This window comes from Perna viridis, chromosome 11 (assembly GCF_037379345.1).
Source record: "Perna viridis isolate PV_CMFRI_1.1 ecotype Kerala chromosome 11, ASM3737934v1, whole genome shotgun sequence".
Lineage (NCBI taxonomy): Eukaryota > Metazoa > Mollusca > Bivalvia > Mytilida > Mytilidae > Perna > Perna viridis.
The window spans coordinates 11,817,529-11,835,699 of NC_142455.1; the positions used below are offsets into that span (position 1 = coordinate 11,817,529).

The following is an 18,171-nucleotide window of genomic DNA, read 5'->3' on the forward strand; positions in this document are numbered from 1 at the left end:
TTTCCTTTCCTTTCGGAGTCAGTGATGTGTAAGAAGTGCCATATATGTATTTAATGAAAAAAAAATGATTCGGTGATGAAAATCATTGGTAAAGTATTTAACCATAAAGTTGTAAGGGCTGTTCCAGTAAAACATTTAAGGAACGGGGGAAGCCACTTTTATTCTTTGTATATGGTTGGGTGTTCAGGTCTTTTGACAAAATATAAAGTTTAATACAAAACATCAAAACTTCTATGGGTGGCTCCCCTGGTGAAAAAGTGTTTTCCCTGAATACCTCAGTGCTTTTCTAGGAAAAGGTGTATAGGAGGGTTGGAAAGCACATTTTTTATACTCCACCACAATTTTTAAAAGATGCTGTCTAACCTCCATATACATTTTTCCTGGAAAAGCCCTCATATCTTTCAATGAAACAGCCCTAAGAGAATCTACACAAAGAAAGATTTAAGTCATATACATATACTTACCATTAAGAATGCTGAGTATGCTACTCTACGAGCTGTAGGAATAATCTGTCCTCCACCTCTGTGTATAGGTTCCTGAGCTATCACAGCATCTAGGATCTTAAACTTCACATTTCTGATGGCTTTAAAGCGAGAAAATTTAACAGTTTTAAAACAATAATAAAGAAACAGAATTGCTGGCCAAACCAAGATTTTAATAATATTGATGGAAGCTTAAAAACAAAAATTGTTAGAATATCAGCAAAAAAAATACTGAAGCATCAGCAGTGGGATGATATAAATCTGTAAAAATCAAAAAAAACATGGCCTAAATGTGAACACATGAAACAGAGATGATCTACATACACAATGTAGCGAACCAAATATAAAAGATTACAAATAAAATCTAAAAAATAAGGGAAACAGAGGTCACAAGAAAAAAACTAAAGCACTAGCAATACGAACTCCCAAAAAAAAAATCAGGCATCACCTGATTTAAAAATCATACTGATTTTAAAAGACCTGTCAATCTGAAATATCTGATGAAATCAGAAAGATCATGGGTATGCAATTTGAGTTTCTTCACTATTAGTATCAAATGTAATTAGTCCTCATAAAAAAACGTGTGAAAAACCAACGCCTACTACCTACTTTCAAATGCCAATAGAGCCGTTAAATGAATATCTTACGTTCATCACAGAGAGGTCCTTCTCTGGTTGCCCACTGGAATCCCTGTACAATACTGTCTTTTACTGCTCCTAGTAAACTCTTGTCAACCTGCAGAAAGGTATTATTTGGTTCATTATGTATCACATGTATACATGCTAGTCCATTGTTTAGAAAGTATGCTTCTTTCTTTTGTTACATATACAGTGAAACATGTATAAACTTAACCCATTAAAGACGGAATAAATTGTTTGGTTTAGGAAAATGTATGGTATACACAGGTAAAAATCCTTTGAAACCAATACAGATGATTTTTTTTTATTTATTCAGGGTTTTGTTTATACAAGTTTCACTGAACACGTGTACATGTTACAGTAAACTAAGAAATTATTCCATATATCTATTATTTGGATTTTGTCAGTTAAGATATTACTTATACATGTATTTTGCAAAATCTATTAGCCTTGTTTCAGGTACACGTATGTTAAAACAAACTTGTTGCAGGTGTTACTTGTAGCCAGGACAAGCAGGTCACATTTTGTATGGTCATTATTTCTAATATCGCCAAAACTAATCTATTGTCTCATACATTAAAAGAACAGAGAATAAGCTAACATCAGACTTGCCTACCCCTTTCTGGTGAAAATAGTAAGACTCACCTTAAAAAAATAGTAATTTGAGATAAAAAATCATAAGGATCATTTTTTGTCACAAAAAGCTGGTTTATGGACACAAATAAATCAGATCATAAATGGTAATCGTCAAAAAGACCATTGGGTCAGCTTTTTCTTAGCTGAGGCATCACAATTTTCTTCACAACTAAATTTGACATTGTTTTTTACGAGTTTCTTAAAAGTGGAAATGACCGTTTGTACAACTATTTAAATAAAAAAGACTGAATGGAACTGAAAACATGACAGAAATCAGAAAAATTTTGCAAAATCATAAGGAATCTTAAAACAATCGTAATGACACAAGATGGCTTTAAAAATTGTTTACCTTTTGCTAATATAGTAAGGTTAAGCAACTCTGTATCATCTTTATTTTACTGAATCACAAATTGAGCCAGGCACATTACAAGGGCTTTTAAAACTGAAGCACTATACATAAATCAATAATTTTATTACATATGTAACATGCTTTCCGATAGGATAAAAAATCTTGTCCATCATCTCATACACCAAAGTTGGTATGTGGCTGTGCCGTCATCAATTTTATTATGATGATTTACTATTTAAATTTTGATACTTAAATCAAATTATAAGAAATGATTGTTATATTTTTACGGTCTATTTGAAATGATCTCAATGCCTGTAGTGCACACTTAAAAATAACCTGCTATGCAGGTTATTTAGTGTGCACAATATGACTGAGGTTACTTCATCATAGACCAAAAAAATATAACAGTCATACCTTCATTAGAAATATAACATTTTTAACATAATATATATCATACCTCAGATGGCAGTGTATCATCTACGAGAATATTAGGACCTGTAGCATCTGGGCCAAAAGCCCAAATAGATCTGGCAGCCAACAAATCCCAGTCATATTTGGTCTGAAAGAATTCTCCAAGCCTTTTCCTTGGCCAAGTGATTTGTACTACTTCATTTTCAATATCCTCCGCCAGACCTTTCTCAAGTGGTTCAGCAATCATAGTCAGTTTGTTTCTGCCAAAAAAATATTATATAGAATTATACTTTTAACTTGTGTGTATATTTTTTGGTCAGGCTCAAATGCAGTGTGCCAGATGGAGAAGCAGAGACTCAGTCTGGAATTGACCTTCTGCACTCAATACCTACAGAAGCTAGTATCAGAAAAAAATGCCTGCAATTGTATTTGTTGAATTGAGAAGATCTATCGAGTTTTGTCTTTAATAAATTCAACTATGAAAATGTGATGAAATTTTCATCCCTAATGGTTTGTTTGTTGGGGTTTAACGTCCGAGCAGCAATATTTCAGCTATATTCAGACGATGAACATGAAATTGATGATAAAATGAACATGAAATGATGATGAAATGAAAAAGAGATGGGACACAAGGACAATGAGGTTGACAAATTTTGATTGCCACTGGAAATAGGGACAGGTGGGTAGGGTCAGGGCAATTTAGCCTCCTGTGGTGGAGCCCTATGGTTCTTACTCCGGGAGAATACCACAGTAGGGATCTTTAACATGTGAGGAACGTGGCATCTTTCCCAACACGGTGCACCACTATGGTTTGCGGTCAGGTTTTCCGTATTATAGCCTGACAACCCCAGCATGTAACACGCCAGGGGTACCCCATTCAACCATCTGGGGCACACATCCCAGTTGCTCTGTGGGCAAAGCGCCCTAGCCCCCTGCTAGGATTCTGAGCACTATTTAGTTGCCTTTTACAAGCTTAGCGCTGCTGCAGGCCTATTCTTTTAACACATGGACCTGCACGGGGCCATTCCTAATGTTTAGCAGTAACTAAAAAGGCATGAACTGGTAATTGATATAAAAAAAACCAGTATATGCTTCCATTCAAAGTTCAATGCTTTCATTTTCTCCTGGTACAAATTGATCTTTAATCTTGATTAAAACCCACCTCTTATTTGGTGTTTCTGCAAAACACTTTAGAGATGAAGTTTCTACAACTGTTTCACAAAAAGAAACAACAGGATCAGCTACCTTGATATCTGAAATAAACAAAACAAACATTAATATACATGTAAAAACATCAGCAGAGTACATCATAAACTTATTGATTACATGTAACATAAGAAAGGGTCAAAATGCAGCAGTCTTGTATTTGCCTTATGCCTTAAAAATAATTTGTATTTCAGAGCCTTATATCTGGAAACCTATTCATTTTCAAGGATGCTATTTTTTGCATTTCTGTCAAGTGAACATGTTCACAGTTTAAAAAATTATTAGCATTATATAGTGTTAAAAATCAATTCTGTGGGTATTTTTTTTCAGGGTTTTCTGAAAATAGTGAAAATAAGTATATTGCAAAAATTAATACCTTAATAGTATTCAAAATTAAGATGGGTAGGTAGATTTGCTATTTTTCGAAATGAGTCTTGGTTGAATATTTCCATAATTTTTATGAAGAACAGATTTTTTGGTCCCAAAGTAAATTTCTGGTGGCCATACAAGAAAGTAAGTAAATTAACCAAAGTACAAAATTTTCTATTCCTTAAAAAAGTTTATGTATATCTGGTAATTTAACTCACATTTCAAAATTCGAAAAAGAAAATCCCAACCAGCTAGAAAGAAATAACTCACCAATTTCAGAGTACATTTTCCTGAGATCATGCATAACACAGTCAAGGTAAAGTTCGCCTGTCCCTAAAACAATGTGTTCTCCTGATTCTTCTACCTGAAGCATGAAAATGATACAAATGTAGTACTGTTATAATACGATGGGTTGAGGGAAATAGTGGCCTTTGAAATACAGGCAGCCTTTACAGGACTATCTTGAGTAGACATTATCAGCAAGTTTTTGAGTTTAATATCTTCATTTATCATGCTTCTACATTTCACTTTCTTTCACAATATCAAATCAAGTTTAAGCTGTGCATGTTTTTAATACATGTATGTAATTCAGATCTGTTTCCTTAAATCTGGAAACCATTTCAATTTTTTTTACTCTAATGCATTACACAAGTAATACTGACTAATACTGTGAAAGTACTATTGTTCATTAGGTACGAATTTTCGTGCTTTTCATGGGTAGGCCAAACCACAACATTTGGTTCCCAATGAAAAGGAGAGATTTCCATCGATGTATATACATGTGAATTCAAGAATCCATGAATATGTTTTTTCCCGAATCCACGAAACTGGTATCTACAAATTAAAGTATTTTCACAGAAGCCATAAACTTTTCTATCAGAAATACAATCAGTACTGCAAAATTTCCATTGATACTCTGTACCAACTAGAGACAACCTGTCAAAGAAACACCTCTGATGTTTTTAAACATTACTAGTACTTGCAATTATTTTCAAGTAACTAATTAGCCATGATATGTAAAAATGTCAATAAATGCCTTCAGCTTAGCTATAAACAATAACTTAAAAGAATTCTTCAATGAAAAGGTGAAAGAATCTGAATTTTATTAATTGTATACAATTTGGTCTTAGAACCAATGATAAATTTTGCCCAGCCTATAAAATTTGGTCTGAGAACCAATGATATATTTTGCCCAGCCTATACAATTTGGTCTGAGAACCAATGACAAATTTTGCCCAGCCTATACAATTTGGTCTAAGACCAATGATAAATTTTGCCCAGCCTATAAAATTTGGTCTGCAAACCAATGATAAATTTTGCCCAGCCTCTACAATTTGGTCTGAGAACCAATAATAAATTTTGCCTAACCTGTAAAATTTGGTCTGAGAACCAATGATAAATTTTGCCCAGTCTGTAAAATTTGGTCCGAGAACCAATGATAAATTTTGCCCAGCCAGTAGTAGTTTCAATTAATGGCTTGTTTTGTACCTTTGTGTTCAGGAGAGGATAACTCTTATTGACTTTACGTAAACCATCCAACATTTTTGGGAGTTCTGATGGATTGACAGGCTCTACAGCAATCTTTATCACTGAGTTAGTGTTGAACTTCAGGGGTCTGAATATATAAATCTGAAATGAAATTTAAATTATTACATATACTTGTTCACATAAATATTATATATCAAACTAAAATTCAAATTTAAAATGAAGTGAAATTGTCTTTATTTAAATAAGAGAGATGTCAACGTAATATTTTCACAGAAATTAACAAGAACCAAAGCCGATACAACAAAAAATACCTTAGTAAACAATACAATAGTTTGTCTAAATGATAAGATCTGTTACTCCATAAAAACAGAGTCTAAACGATGAACAATAAAATGCTTCACAGAGCACAGCTTGATATGACCACAAAGGTCAAACCCTATCAAATTGGGCATGTATGGACTTGTCATTTAAACTTGACACAGTTATGAATTATGATTATGATTAGATATTTGACAAAGTATAAGAATTTGCCCAGAATCAGTGGTCATTTTTTTTGGCCCCTTATTCTTAAATGGTTCCAGTCAAATCCTCTAAAATCAATCCAAACCTTCCTTTGGGGTATGACAGTAAAATTTCAAAGTAATCCATTCCCTTTTACTCAAGTTATCATCCAGAAATCATTAAAAAAAATACTTGTTTCTGGTCCCTTATTCTTACTTTGTTTAAGTCACAAACCCCAAAATCAATTCTAATCTTCCTTTGGTAGTATAGCACCTTGTAAGACAATTTCAAAGAGATTCATTCACTAATTGTCAAGTTGTCTTGGAATCAGAAAAGTGTATGTTTATGGCCCCAGTTTTGGTCAATAATTTCTAAAATGTTTAATTGTTCGTTTGTTTGTTGAGATTTAACGTCCGAGCAGCAATATTTCAGCTATATTAAGACGACTAAAATGTTTAAGTCTCAACCCAAAAATCCAAGTCTGACCATTGTAGTATAAAATATTGTGGATTAATATCCTACTAAGATAGTAGACACCCCTATAGTTTTACTGGAGTTACTACATCCTATGAAATACTGGCCTTAGGCCCCAAATTCTAAAAATGATTGGAGCCACAATCCCAAAATAAATACCAACGTTCCTTTTGTGGTTTGAAATATCATTATATAAAAGATCAACCGTCAAATATTGAAGTTATCACACGAAAACCAAGTGTCTATGGACAAAAACACAGCCAACGACAACACAGACAACATAGGCACTGCCATACCATAATACGATCTCAATTTTTTTGCGGTTGTATTGAAAGAAAACCTGTGAGTAAAGCTCCCAACCAAAGTAATTGTATGATTAAAATATAAACAAATAAGTCAAACAATAAATTGATGTTGCTTCAGTCTAAATTCAAATTCAAATTCAATGGTTCTTACAGTAAACCTCCACATATATACATCTTCATGTGGCTGCAACAAATAATTGCAGAGAAAACTGTTACAAAAAAGTGTTGAGGGACCACCCAACACACAATGACAATATCTACCTCCCTCAAACAGGCGGAAAAATTAAGCCTACCTCTTCATTACTAGAGACATCTGTAATAGTGGATGTTTTAACAATGGGCTGGTCTATTCCTTCTATTAAGATCCAGTTACCAGCTGGTACTCTATTAACTTCCACTTTATATCTGTAGATTAAAGAAACAATATTTCACTCAAGTTATACTATAAGCTTCTATAACAATAAATTAATGAAGTAAGAAAAAAAATAATATGCAATAAGTATAATATGGCACTATATTAAAATTAATTGTTAATTATCAGAGCAAATTTCATGTTTTGATCTACTTAAATTTAAGGAGGTATACCTAGGGTTAGGGACACAACTCTGACAAATCATAGGAAGGCTTGTATTCACCATTTTACATAAATCTTGTGTAAGCATCAAAGTAACTTGGATTTATTTAAATCTTTTTCAAATAAAAAGCTCGATAGGCTTTGATTAATCTGAATATGATGCAAACATATCACTGATTTCAAGAGTTGTCTCTAATGCCAGGTCTACCTCCTTAAAGACATCTTTAAAATACTATAATTTCAACACAACAAACCTTGCTTCTGTAACCCACAATCTACCAACTTGACCAAATCTAGAATCTTCCTCATCTTGTAATGAATAGTTCTCTCCCAGGATTCTTACTTCCTGGTTTGAATGTAAAGTCCCACTGACAACCCGACCAAACACATGGAAACTTGTGGCATCTTGTGTTGGATAAAGTTTGGTTGTGTGAACCATCAGAGGACCCTGAAAACAAGGACTTCAATGAGTTTTATTTCAACAGGATAAATTAAGATATGAACAGGTGAAATCAGACTTTTTTCTGTTTAAGTTCTACTTCAAAATCAAAATTTTAACAGGTGTTTTCATCAAAAGTAAAATGGTGAAATTTGCCTGGTGGCTCCTCCTATTGAAAACACTGGAAAGATAGTCCATTTTTTTCAACATTCTCATTTTGAAAAGATATACTGTAACATACTATTTTCCAATTGTTTAAGAATTGGCAATAATAAAAATTTTGTCTATTGAAAAATAACATAAAATTTCCATGTGCATATTGTTTATTGCGCAAAGTGCAATAAACAAAATATGCACATGGAAAAATTATGTTATTTTTCAATCGACAAAATTTTTATTATTGCCAATTCTTATAAATTAATTTTAAAACATAGTTTTATCTTTAAACATGAGAAAAGTAGCTCTGAATTTAACTGAATAAGGGCGTGTCAATATTTTTTTATCCATTGAGATATAACAAAATTATTTTAACCAATCAGATTACAGTATCTATCTCAAATTAATTTATTTTGCAGTGGACAGAAAACAACCAGAAAAAGTACCAGCTAAATGGATTAACAACACTATACAATGCTTATCATTTTTATTAGCAATTGCAAAAATTAATACACTTGCAGTATCAAAGGTGAAACAGAGTATCCAAATAAGGTAAGTTAGCAGTTTTTGTGAAAAGATTCTTAATCTTAATTTGCTCATGCAGCCAATCTAAATAAAGTATCTTAATAGATTAAAAAACTTTTCACTACGCCTAACTAGGTTTTACTAATCTTAGGCAACAAGCTTGAAGCTTTTACCGCAGACTATCCTAGCATTTCTGTCTATTTCATATAATTAAAGGCAACAGGTATATAAAATATGTAAAACATTCTAACATCAAGTTCTACGAAGACCATAGTCAAACAAATGATAATCCGTGACCAAGTTAACACACACAACAGACCACTAAACCTACATTATAGATGATTCAAACAACTTCATAGAGATGCTTTGCTTCATAGTGATAGTTCTGGTGGACAGTACATTTTCACAAACTTTCAAATTTAAGTTTTTTAGAATTGAAACAATTCGCAAGTTTATCACCATGTTTACATCATTCTGGTATTTTACATGCATGTTGTTACTTTACCCCTTGCTGTTGTTCGGGATAAAATAATTGACAAGTTGTCCCTATGTTTACATCATTCTGGTAATTTACATGCATGTTGTTACTTTACCTCTTGCTGTTGTTCGGGATAAAATAATTGACAAGCATTCAATTCTTGGAGTATCTGTAAATTACATAAGAAACAAATATACTTTAAAGAGTGAAAAGGGTAGGATTGGTAAATCAATTATAACTTCATACCTCAGGGTCACATTGGACCATTAACTCAGCCAGATCTGAATCATTAGGACCTGTATATACATGCTCTATCTTGATCTGAGCATTAGCTGCCGGAGATTTCACATGGTCTACCACCATATCAACAAAACCAGTGAAATCACCAAAGAATCGTCGACTAATCAGTCGCATCAGTGGTCTAATGTTCAATTTCTTTTCTTCTTTGGTGAGTGAGATTCCCAATTCATCACAAACTCTGGGTAAACATTCATCAACATCACCAACAACCTAAAAAGACAAATAAAATGTCATTTGATTGATTTATTGTAATGTAAGGATGTTTGCTGCTCATGTTCAGCCATTTTTGTCAGATTTTCTAACTACTCTGGTTTTATCCATTCATAGTGTTAATATTTTTCCCCAGTGACCCACACCTCAAAATGTAATTGAAGAAGTTTCTATGAAATTTTTGTTATTTTTTCTGTATTTTTTAATAAATAAAACCTACTCAGAAAGACCTAGGAAAATCAAGAGAAACCTTTTTCCGGCCAAAATTTCGAATGTTTATATCTCAAAAATGAGCACACTAACCCATCAATTTTGTCTACTTACATTGTTCTGGCATGAAAGATCTTAATAGATTTTGAACCATTTGAAATCCTTGTTAATTTTAAACAGCAGCAAAGGTTTGTTTTTTATTTCTGATAGCACATATTTCTGTGAATAATCAAACAGACCCTGCTTTGTACAAGTCTGACATAGTGAACCAATCAAACAGACCCTACTTTGTACAAGTCTGACATATCTGTTAACCTTTGGAACGGTCCATGTGAAAGATTCTCCTCATCGACAATGTCTCATAAGGGAGATTTTCATATAAAAAGCAATTTTTAAAGTAAAATGCAATTATTTAGCATTTTTATGTGGGAGATTCAAAATTTTTCATCGATTTGTGGGAAACCCCAACTAATGCGGGAAGGTTAAAACATATGGCTAAACCTGAGTTTTAGAATGCTAACACAAAGAAGCAATAGTCCTCAGGAAGTCGTGTCATCACACTCAATTATACTGACTCAAGCACCAGTCATCACTCTATCTTATACATGTTGTATATGACACATTTTTAAGAAGTATCAAGAAATACTTATGATTTATTATTGAGAATTTAATTATAATGAAAAAAAAGTTGATAAAAACTGGTACATGTAATAACTTTGAAGTGTTGTAATATTTCTTCACATACCTGAGCAAATAACTTATACATAGGTTCCAGAACAAACTCTACAAAACTTCTAGGAGAAGATCCAGTGGCTGGTTTCTTTGTAAACTTTCTCCTGTTTGTAAAACAAATATTGTTCACTAAATTTTCTAGCATCAATTGGCAAAACAGTTTCAAATTTTGCCAAAATTTAGACGATTCCAGGCCTGAGTGCCACAAACATTTAAAAATATGCAAGCCTGAGAATATTCTTAACCTCTATGGTAACTCCAATCAAAGTCTTTAAAACTGTTGACATCATAACTGTGAAGTATTTCTCAGACTTTAGTACTTTTTCAAGTTTTATTCATGTTGCCTATGGAGTTTTTTAGTTTAACTTGTGTTATGGTGTTTGTTTCATTTGGTCTAGCCTTTATGGCAATCTTCTCCGCAGACCTGTATTCGCTTACTGATTTACTATGTATCACTCTGCTAGCTTATAGGCTCTGCTCTACAGGGTGTGAACAAATTAACAGGGCATGAGCACTTGCCATTACAAATCCCTGAAGCTGTTTCTGGAGTACTGTGTTTATTTGTATAAAGAGGTGATGTTAAGCACTGGATGTGGCAGTGGTTTAAAGCATGGAAATAGCAAATAAAACCTCTGCACAGGAGATTGCACTTGTTGACGGATCAAAAATATCCATAATGTATGTTTGCTAACATAGTAGATTTATTTTACTTACGTTGTACTATTGAAATAAATATCACCCCATAATCTTCTAGCAAACTCCTTTTCATTGATTCCACCTGAAAAATACCAATGTGAAAATTAAATTTTATTGAACAATGAATATTCCCTGAAATGGAAACTTATTACATAATAATTTGTTCTACCAGTATATGTAATTTTGTGTTGAAATAACCAACTGCATGTTTTACTTTTTATTGATGTTTTAAATTTGTGAACTTTTACTCAAAGACAGTTGCTTATTTGAAACACACTGAAATATAACATACAGACATGGTTTTACCGAGCCAACCCTAAAAGCAGAAATTGTCGAAATTTAATGTAAACGTACAGTAAAAAACAACTGTAACGGTGAATTCTGGATTTAAAAAGCATAAGAAAATCATGTTTGAATGTAAGTGTAACTTCCTAATATTTCATGAAAAATTCAACTGTCTTATGCTTTAATATTTAATAAAGTGGGAGATTTAACTGCAATGTAATAAATAACTTAAATTCTTGTATTGATAACAAATTATACATGTATGTACAACATACCATATGTATCACTGTATATTTTAGCAAATGATCCCAGGGTGAAACAGAATCTGTAGTAAGAGCTGGCAAAACAGACATTGCCCAACACAGGGGATACAGTCTGTCCTTCATCTTCTTCTGAATAGACACTGAAACAGAGGTTAAAAGTTATTTTTGAATACATAAATCACATTGTGAAAATAATGCTGTTTGTGGGGTATTAATTTGTGATTTTGTGTGTTTGGCATGACCTCAAAAATTTATTTAATCACCTGTAAGTTACTATTATCTGGCTTTATTTACAAATTCTGATGAAGGCAGAGATTGGGAAAAAATGCAGATAATTATAACTTACTTTATGAGTGGTTTCCTTGTATCATTAAATATCAGTCTCTGCAAGAGCCAAGAGGAGGAGAAAAGTGGTAAAACAAAACACTTCTTCAACTCTGAACTTTCTAATATCAGTACAAGTTGCTGTAAGAACCAGGCAGGAAAAAAATGTGGTAAAAAATACAATTTTGTTGGTGTAACTTCTTGAAAATCTCTCATCAAAACTAAGAAATAAAATTGGGACAATACCTAATAAGACTATTGATTTCTTCCAGTATATGCCTGAGTTTGTAGTAAGCATCTGTTGGAGGTAACTTCAGCTCCAATATAAGTCTATCCACTTTATTGATACACACTGTAATTGGTAGTCTTTCCTGTACTGCATGCTTTATAAGACGTTCTGTATTCAACATAACCTACAACAAAAGTTTGAACTACAATGTAAATTCAGAGTAGTTTTTTTACAATGGTATTAAATCACCTATCTGAAGTAACAAATTGTATAAAAAAACTAGTTTTTGCATTTATTTAATGAGAAAATCAAATTCTCTTTCAGCTTTGTCCCAGATTAGACCTATTTTCTTTACAAACACCCTCTATGGCAAAATTTAGATTTAAACATGCTCACTTTTGCATGCACTCGCATGCTGAAGATCTAAACTTTACCATATCAGGAACCAATTCTATCCAAAAGAAAACCTATATGTACCTATCTGTTCATGTGATATAAACATAATTGTACATAAATATGTATCTAATTAAATGGGTGAACTACCTTAGAGGCAGAAATCTTACAGAAAATTCATATATTTTCAATAAAACAATTAATGGTATACAACCTTTAGCTGTTTCGACAGTTTATTTCCTATTGAAAAAAAAAAATTCTGCCCAAAATATCAGCCATCTAAAAATTTAGACACCAAAAATACAAAAAGAGTAATCGAGGGAACCAAGGTTATAGCAGTAATCAAAAGAATGTAATCCAGGGACAAAGACCAGACATGGAAAACAGACATACACAACAAAGAACATAAAGTAACTAAAATCATACATACAAAGTAACAAAAGCAAATGAGCAAAAAAAAAAAAAGGATCTTAACCAAAATTAATTCTTAAGATGAGATTACTGTTTGTTCGCTACATCACAGTTGTAATGACGTAGTGTTGTCATTGGAAATTGCTTATATTTTTAAGTATCAGGACAGTAGCCCGAGATAATAAAAAAATATCAGACAGTAAGAACAAGGGAAAACTGATAATGTTGTCTACTAAGCCAGATACTCACTCCTTCAGCAGCATCAACAAATATAACAGCTCCATCACTGAGTCTGAATGCTGCTGTTACTTCATCTGAGAAGTTTACATGACCTAAAACAGCAGATAATGTTTAATATTCGTAAAGAAATTAACGACCCAACAAAGCTTTCCTTTATAACAAAAATTTCAAACCAGTTTTTTCCACTCCCAATTCCAACTCTTCCCTCAATTTCTTTTATTTTAGCAATATGATTGGTTAAAATGCAAGTTTAAAGAACTATAGTATGGAAAAAAAATGGATTTTGAAAAAAACATGAGTACCAATAGGATCACTTCAGGCTCTACCCTTCCCATCATGATATCAGTGATGACTTCTGACTGAACCTTCAACCCAGGGCCCAGTTTCATAATAAATCTCAATTTAAGAAAATACCCAATTTCAAGCAATCTGATTGGTTGAAATTTCAGTTGAGAAAATATATGAGGAAATCCTAAATTTGAGATTTTTCTGAAACCCAGGCCAGGCCTTATTTGACATGTTTAGCAACATTAATATACTCAATTAATACACTTAGCTTCTGTCAACTGTATATATTTCCAAACTTAAAATATACCATATTACATGCATACATGGAGTATCAAACATACATGTATTCTTGACATTACAACTTATTCCTTGAATTCTTTACCTGGAGTATCAAATGTACATGTATTCATGACATTATGACTTATTCCTTGAATTCTTTACCTGGAGTATCAAATGTACATGTATTCATGACATTATGACTTATTCCCTGAATACTTTACCTGGAGTATCAAACGTACATGTATTCATGACATTATGACTTATTCCCTGAATACTTTACCTGGAGTATCAAACGTACATGTATTCATGACATTATGGCTTATTCCTTGAATTCTTTACCTGGAGTATCAAATGTACATGTATTCATGACATTATGACTTAATTCCTTGAATTCTTTACCTGGAGTATCAAATGTACATGTATTCATGACATTATGACTTAATTCCTTGAATTCTTTACCTGGAGTATCAAACATATTGATGAGGTACGACTTGTTCCTTGTGTCAGGCAGCACAAGAGTGATTGGTGTGGATTTAATACTAACTCCTCTCTGAAAAACATAGATATAACAATAATTATTTTCAAAAGAACTTACACAGTTTTTCTCAAGTCTAAAAGAAAAGTGGCCATAATATACCTTTTATAGGACAATTAATACAAGGTAGATGACAAATCCATAAGTTAAACTTTGAAAAAAATAGCAATCTTAAAGGAAAACAGTACAATTAGAAACTGTAATAGCATGAATTCTTATTTGAAATAGCCTTGTCTAACCAAACCATAAAAAAACCAAAAGATGTACCTAAACCAGACACTTTTTGTAGTCCCTTCAAATCTGATTAAATGTATTTTAAATCTGGGTAAATCTGGGTACACCTGTCTGAACTGAAAAATTCTACAGTTCAAAAGGGGATAGGTTTCCAAAATTAAAGGTCAAATATTTTTTTCCAAGGTCATTATTAGAACCTATATATGTTATGTTTAAGAGAGTTGAATACATTTAGCTAAAAAACACTGGTTTAGAAAAGGGCAATTATAGGCTTGATACCAAACCTTAGATCTTCTTTTGCATATCTCAACCATGAAAAGTTATCATTTTTCAAGTGAATTTCCTTAAAACAAAATGGCGGCCATATCTGCGCCATCTTTAATTTTTCTAGAAAAAAAAAAATTTTGCAATTATAAGTTTCTCGTGGGGTCCTACCAGATGCTATAAAGTTTATATGTCATTGCCAATATCACTTTCGGACGGTTTTGCATGGTTAAAAGTATTTTAAACCTGGGTAAATCTTGGTAAACACCGGGCTGCACTGAAGAATTCTACAGTTGAAAAGGGGATAGGTTTCCATAGGTATAACTTTATATGTAAATCATAACTTGATTATTGATAAACTATTTTACCTCTTGTTCTGTGAAAAGGATATCTGTGTACCGAAGCTAAAATAAAACAATAAATTCCATTAAAAACAAAACCTTACAAAATGGGCATTCAATAACTTAAGAAAATGGACAAACAAATATTTTTTCATTGTTTCATGTACATGTACATTTACAGATATATATGTAAATCTATGTTGACTAATGAAAGGACTTGAGCCAACTTTCCTGTAATTTAGTCATAGAAAAGTTATTACTCTAATTAGGCTATACATCACAAATTGATAATATTCTTGGCCGAGTGGGGGTATCCTAGAACAAAAATTGTTACAACATGAAATCAAGGAAAATGCATACTGCTTACTGACAGAATAGAATAAAACAGTTGGCAAAATTAATAAATGCCCTTACCATAAGGAATTTTTTTTTAAAACAAAAAAAATCATTTTGAGGCTGGACTAATAACGGCTCTAAATTGCCACTTCTCCTAATTAACTTATTGCAAAAAATAAGACAGACCTAAAATCATACAAATTTGAAATTTTATGGATGGAATTTCAATATAACTGATGAATATTTTTTGCTCAAAGTACAGGAAAAATTGTATTTTTGACTACAATGACAAAATTGCAAAAACTAATGCATGCAGTAATTTGTGAATTTACAGTGTCAGAGAATTCATGAATCCTGTTGTTAATTAAAAGTTTTTTAATATTAATACTCCTTCATTATGAAGAACTTTTTTTGGCATATGAGAAACAGTGTATTTTTCCTATTTTTTTTTATATATCAGGTTAAGACTTCCTTTGTAAATAAACACTTTATATACTGCCTAACCATGAACAACAAGCAACTCATAGCCATATGTTCATCGCCATGGCAACAAAATAGTTAAAAAGTAAAATACCCATATCTCCTGAAAAATTTGTTGAATCAAAATGGTGACGCAATTTTATCCACTATAAATGGTGACTAAATTACCAACAAAATTAGAACAAAATCTGTTGAGTGGTTTATGAGGAGTGGCATTTACAAGTGAGAACGAAGAGACAGACACAGTTATTTCTATGTCCCCTTCCGCATAGTGGCGGGGGACAATAAATTTAACAAGTCACAAGAATTGATGTCCATAGTACAAGCTAATATTGTACTTAAATTCAAACTAAAAATAAAACATTATACACCAGAATTGTGTTACAATTTGATATGACTTACATCCTTTTCATCATTAATCTGCATTTCTGGATGGGTCTGTAGCATTAAACAATCAACAAAGGATGTCTGTAATATAAATAACATTGTTCCTTTAGTAACAATAACCTTGTGTCACAAAAAAAATGATCTGCAGTCAAAATAAATGTATTTGTATTCAAATCAGATTAATGATTGTTAATGACTGTAGTGTAGCTTCACATTCAATGATAATATTTTTTTTATCAGGATGAGATAAGAACACTTATCATACATTTATCCAGAGTATGAATCATACACTTTGTGAACAGGTAAATATTCATATTTCTCACCAGAGGAACAAAAATTAAGTTTAAGAGGTAGACCTAGGGTAAGAGACAGAACTCTTGAAATTAGGAGTATGTTTGTATCATATTCAATTTATCCAAAGCCTATCAAGCTTTCATTTGAAAAAGAATGAAATCAGTCAAGTTACTTTGATGCTAACACAAGATTGATGTAAAATGCTGAATACAAAACATAATGATTCGTTAGAGTTGTGTCCCTTACCCTAGGTCTACCTCCTTAAGTATTTTCCATTTGTATATTTGATAAAACATTTATTTGATGGAAAAACAACTTGCCAGTGAAAGAGTGCTTATTTAAATCTCTGTATAAATTATGATACAGTAGTGCTAAAGCACATATGCCCATCCCTACTTTTTCTTTTAAAAGTCACGTAATTCTAAAGGAAAACATTGAAAAATGCATAGGAGCTTCTTTCAAAACAACAAAAATATTGTACCATAAATAATTAATACCACTGAAAGCATTTTTATGTTCTATACAATATCATGACTAATTCCTCCATCAAACGACAGGCATTTACAACTCTTACAGATTTTGACATAACCATGAACTGAGCACTATTCATACCTTCCCATGATGTAAATGTCCACACAATGTTACATTTCTGATCAAATCTGGACTGTCCATTAAATCTGCCAAAAACCTAAAAAAAAAAAATTCAAATGTGAAATTTCACTTTCTGACTGAATAGGAATGAAATTTTAATCATTGATTTTGCTGACACATTCCCAGTAAACTTAATTTATAACCATCAAATCTGTAATCTTTCTCTCCAAATATTAATATAAATTCAATTGTCTTTAACATATATTGATTTGGAAGTATGAAAAAAAAAACACTCAGCTTTTTAAAACAAAAATGTAAGAAATTCAGTTCTATTTGAATCCCTAAAAAAAAAAACAACAAAAAAAATTGTATTATTTTAAGTCTTTTAGCATCCACTGTACATAGACATTTGAACAAAAGTACAGAACTCTGAGCAAACATATAAATCATATCACAATCTAATGTCAGTGAAAATATGGAGTAGTCATAAATTAAAATCAAAAGAAAACTCAACAATTTTCAAAATGAAACAAAGCCTTTTTAACATGTTTCTTTTTACGAGGCCAGAATTAAAAAATACAATTTAAATGTTTTACACATTGTTTCTTATCTTGATTAATAATTTATAACTTAACTTACTCCATATTATAAACTGTGTCGGGGAGATCCTGCTCTGCCATGGTAAATTTCTTTTTCTTTACAGGAGCAATGATGGGCTCAGTCAGAGGTTGTGTGTCTTCCTCCTGTACAATTGTCTACAACGCATGGAAGATAATAATCATTTCAGAGTACCAATTTCATAATGTACTTTTATCTAC

General features: G+C 32.0%; 1 protein-coding gene across 5 annotated transcripts in view; it reads right to left on the minus strand.

Annotated features, from left to right (window-relative positions):
• Positions 1 to 18,171, minus strand: part of LOC148602992 (116 kDa U5 small nuclear ribonucleoprotein component-like) — a 30,353-nt gene that overhangs the window by 3,616 nt on the left and 8,566 nt on the right. For all 5 annotated transcript variants that reach the window (XM_088553924.1, XM_088553927.1, XM_088553926.1 and 2 more), the window contains exons 4-22: positions 17,993 to 18,108; positions 17,375 to 17,450; positions 16,484 to 16,549; positions 15,293 to 15,328; positions 14,351 to 14,441; positions 13,334 to 13,416; positions 12,298 to 12,464; positions 11,740 to 11,867; positions 11,198 to 11,261; positions 10,497 to 10,587; positions 9,278 to 9,541; positions 7,688 to 7,881; positions 7,153 to 7,264; positions 5,580 to 5,720; positions 4,362 to 4,455; positions 3,679 to 3,769; positions 2,563 to 2,776; positions 1,130 to 1,217; positions 465 to 583 (exon numbers count right to left, since the gene is read on the minus strand). In XM_088553924.1, coding sequence (XP_088410050.1) covers positions 465 to 583; positions 1,130 to 1,217; positions 2,563 to 2,776; positions 3,679 to 3,769; positions 4,362 to 4,455; positions 5,580 to 5,720; positions 7,153 to 7,264; positions 7,688 to 7,881; positions 9,278 to 9,541; positions 10,497 to 10,587; positions 11,198 to 11,261; positions 11,740 to 11,867; positions 12,298 to 12,464; positions 13,334 to 13,416; positions 14,351 to 14,441; positions 15,293 to 15,328; positions 16,484 to 16,549; positions 17,375 to 17,450; positions 17,993 to 18,108 — 2,235 coding nt within the window. The remainder of the gene's footprint in view (positions 1 to 464; positions 584 to 1,129; positions 1,218 to 2,562; positions 2,777 to 3,678; positions 3,770 to 4,361; positions 4,456 to 5,579; positions 5,721 to 7,152; positions 7,265 to 7,687; positions 7,882 to 9,277; positions 9,542 to 10,496; positions 10,588 to 11,197; positions 11,262 to 11,739; positions 11,868 to 12,297; positions 12,465 to 13,333; positions 13,417 to 14,350; positions 14,442 to 15,292; positions 15,329 to 16,483; positions 16,550 to 17,374; positions 17,451 to 17,992; positions 18,109 to 18,171) is intronic.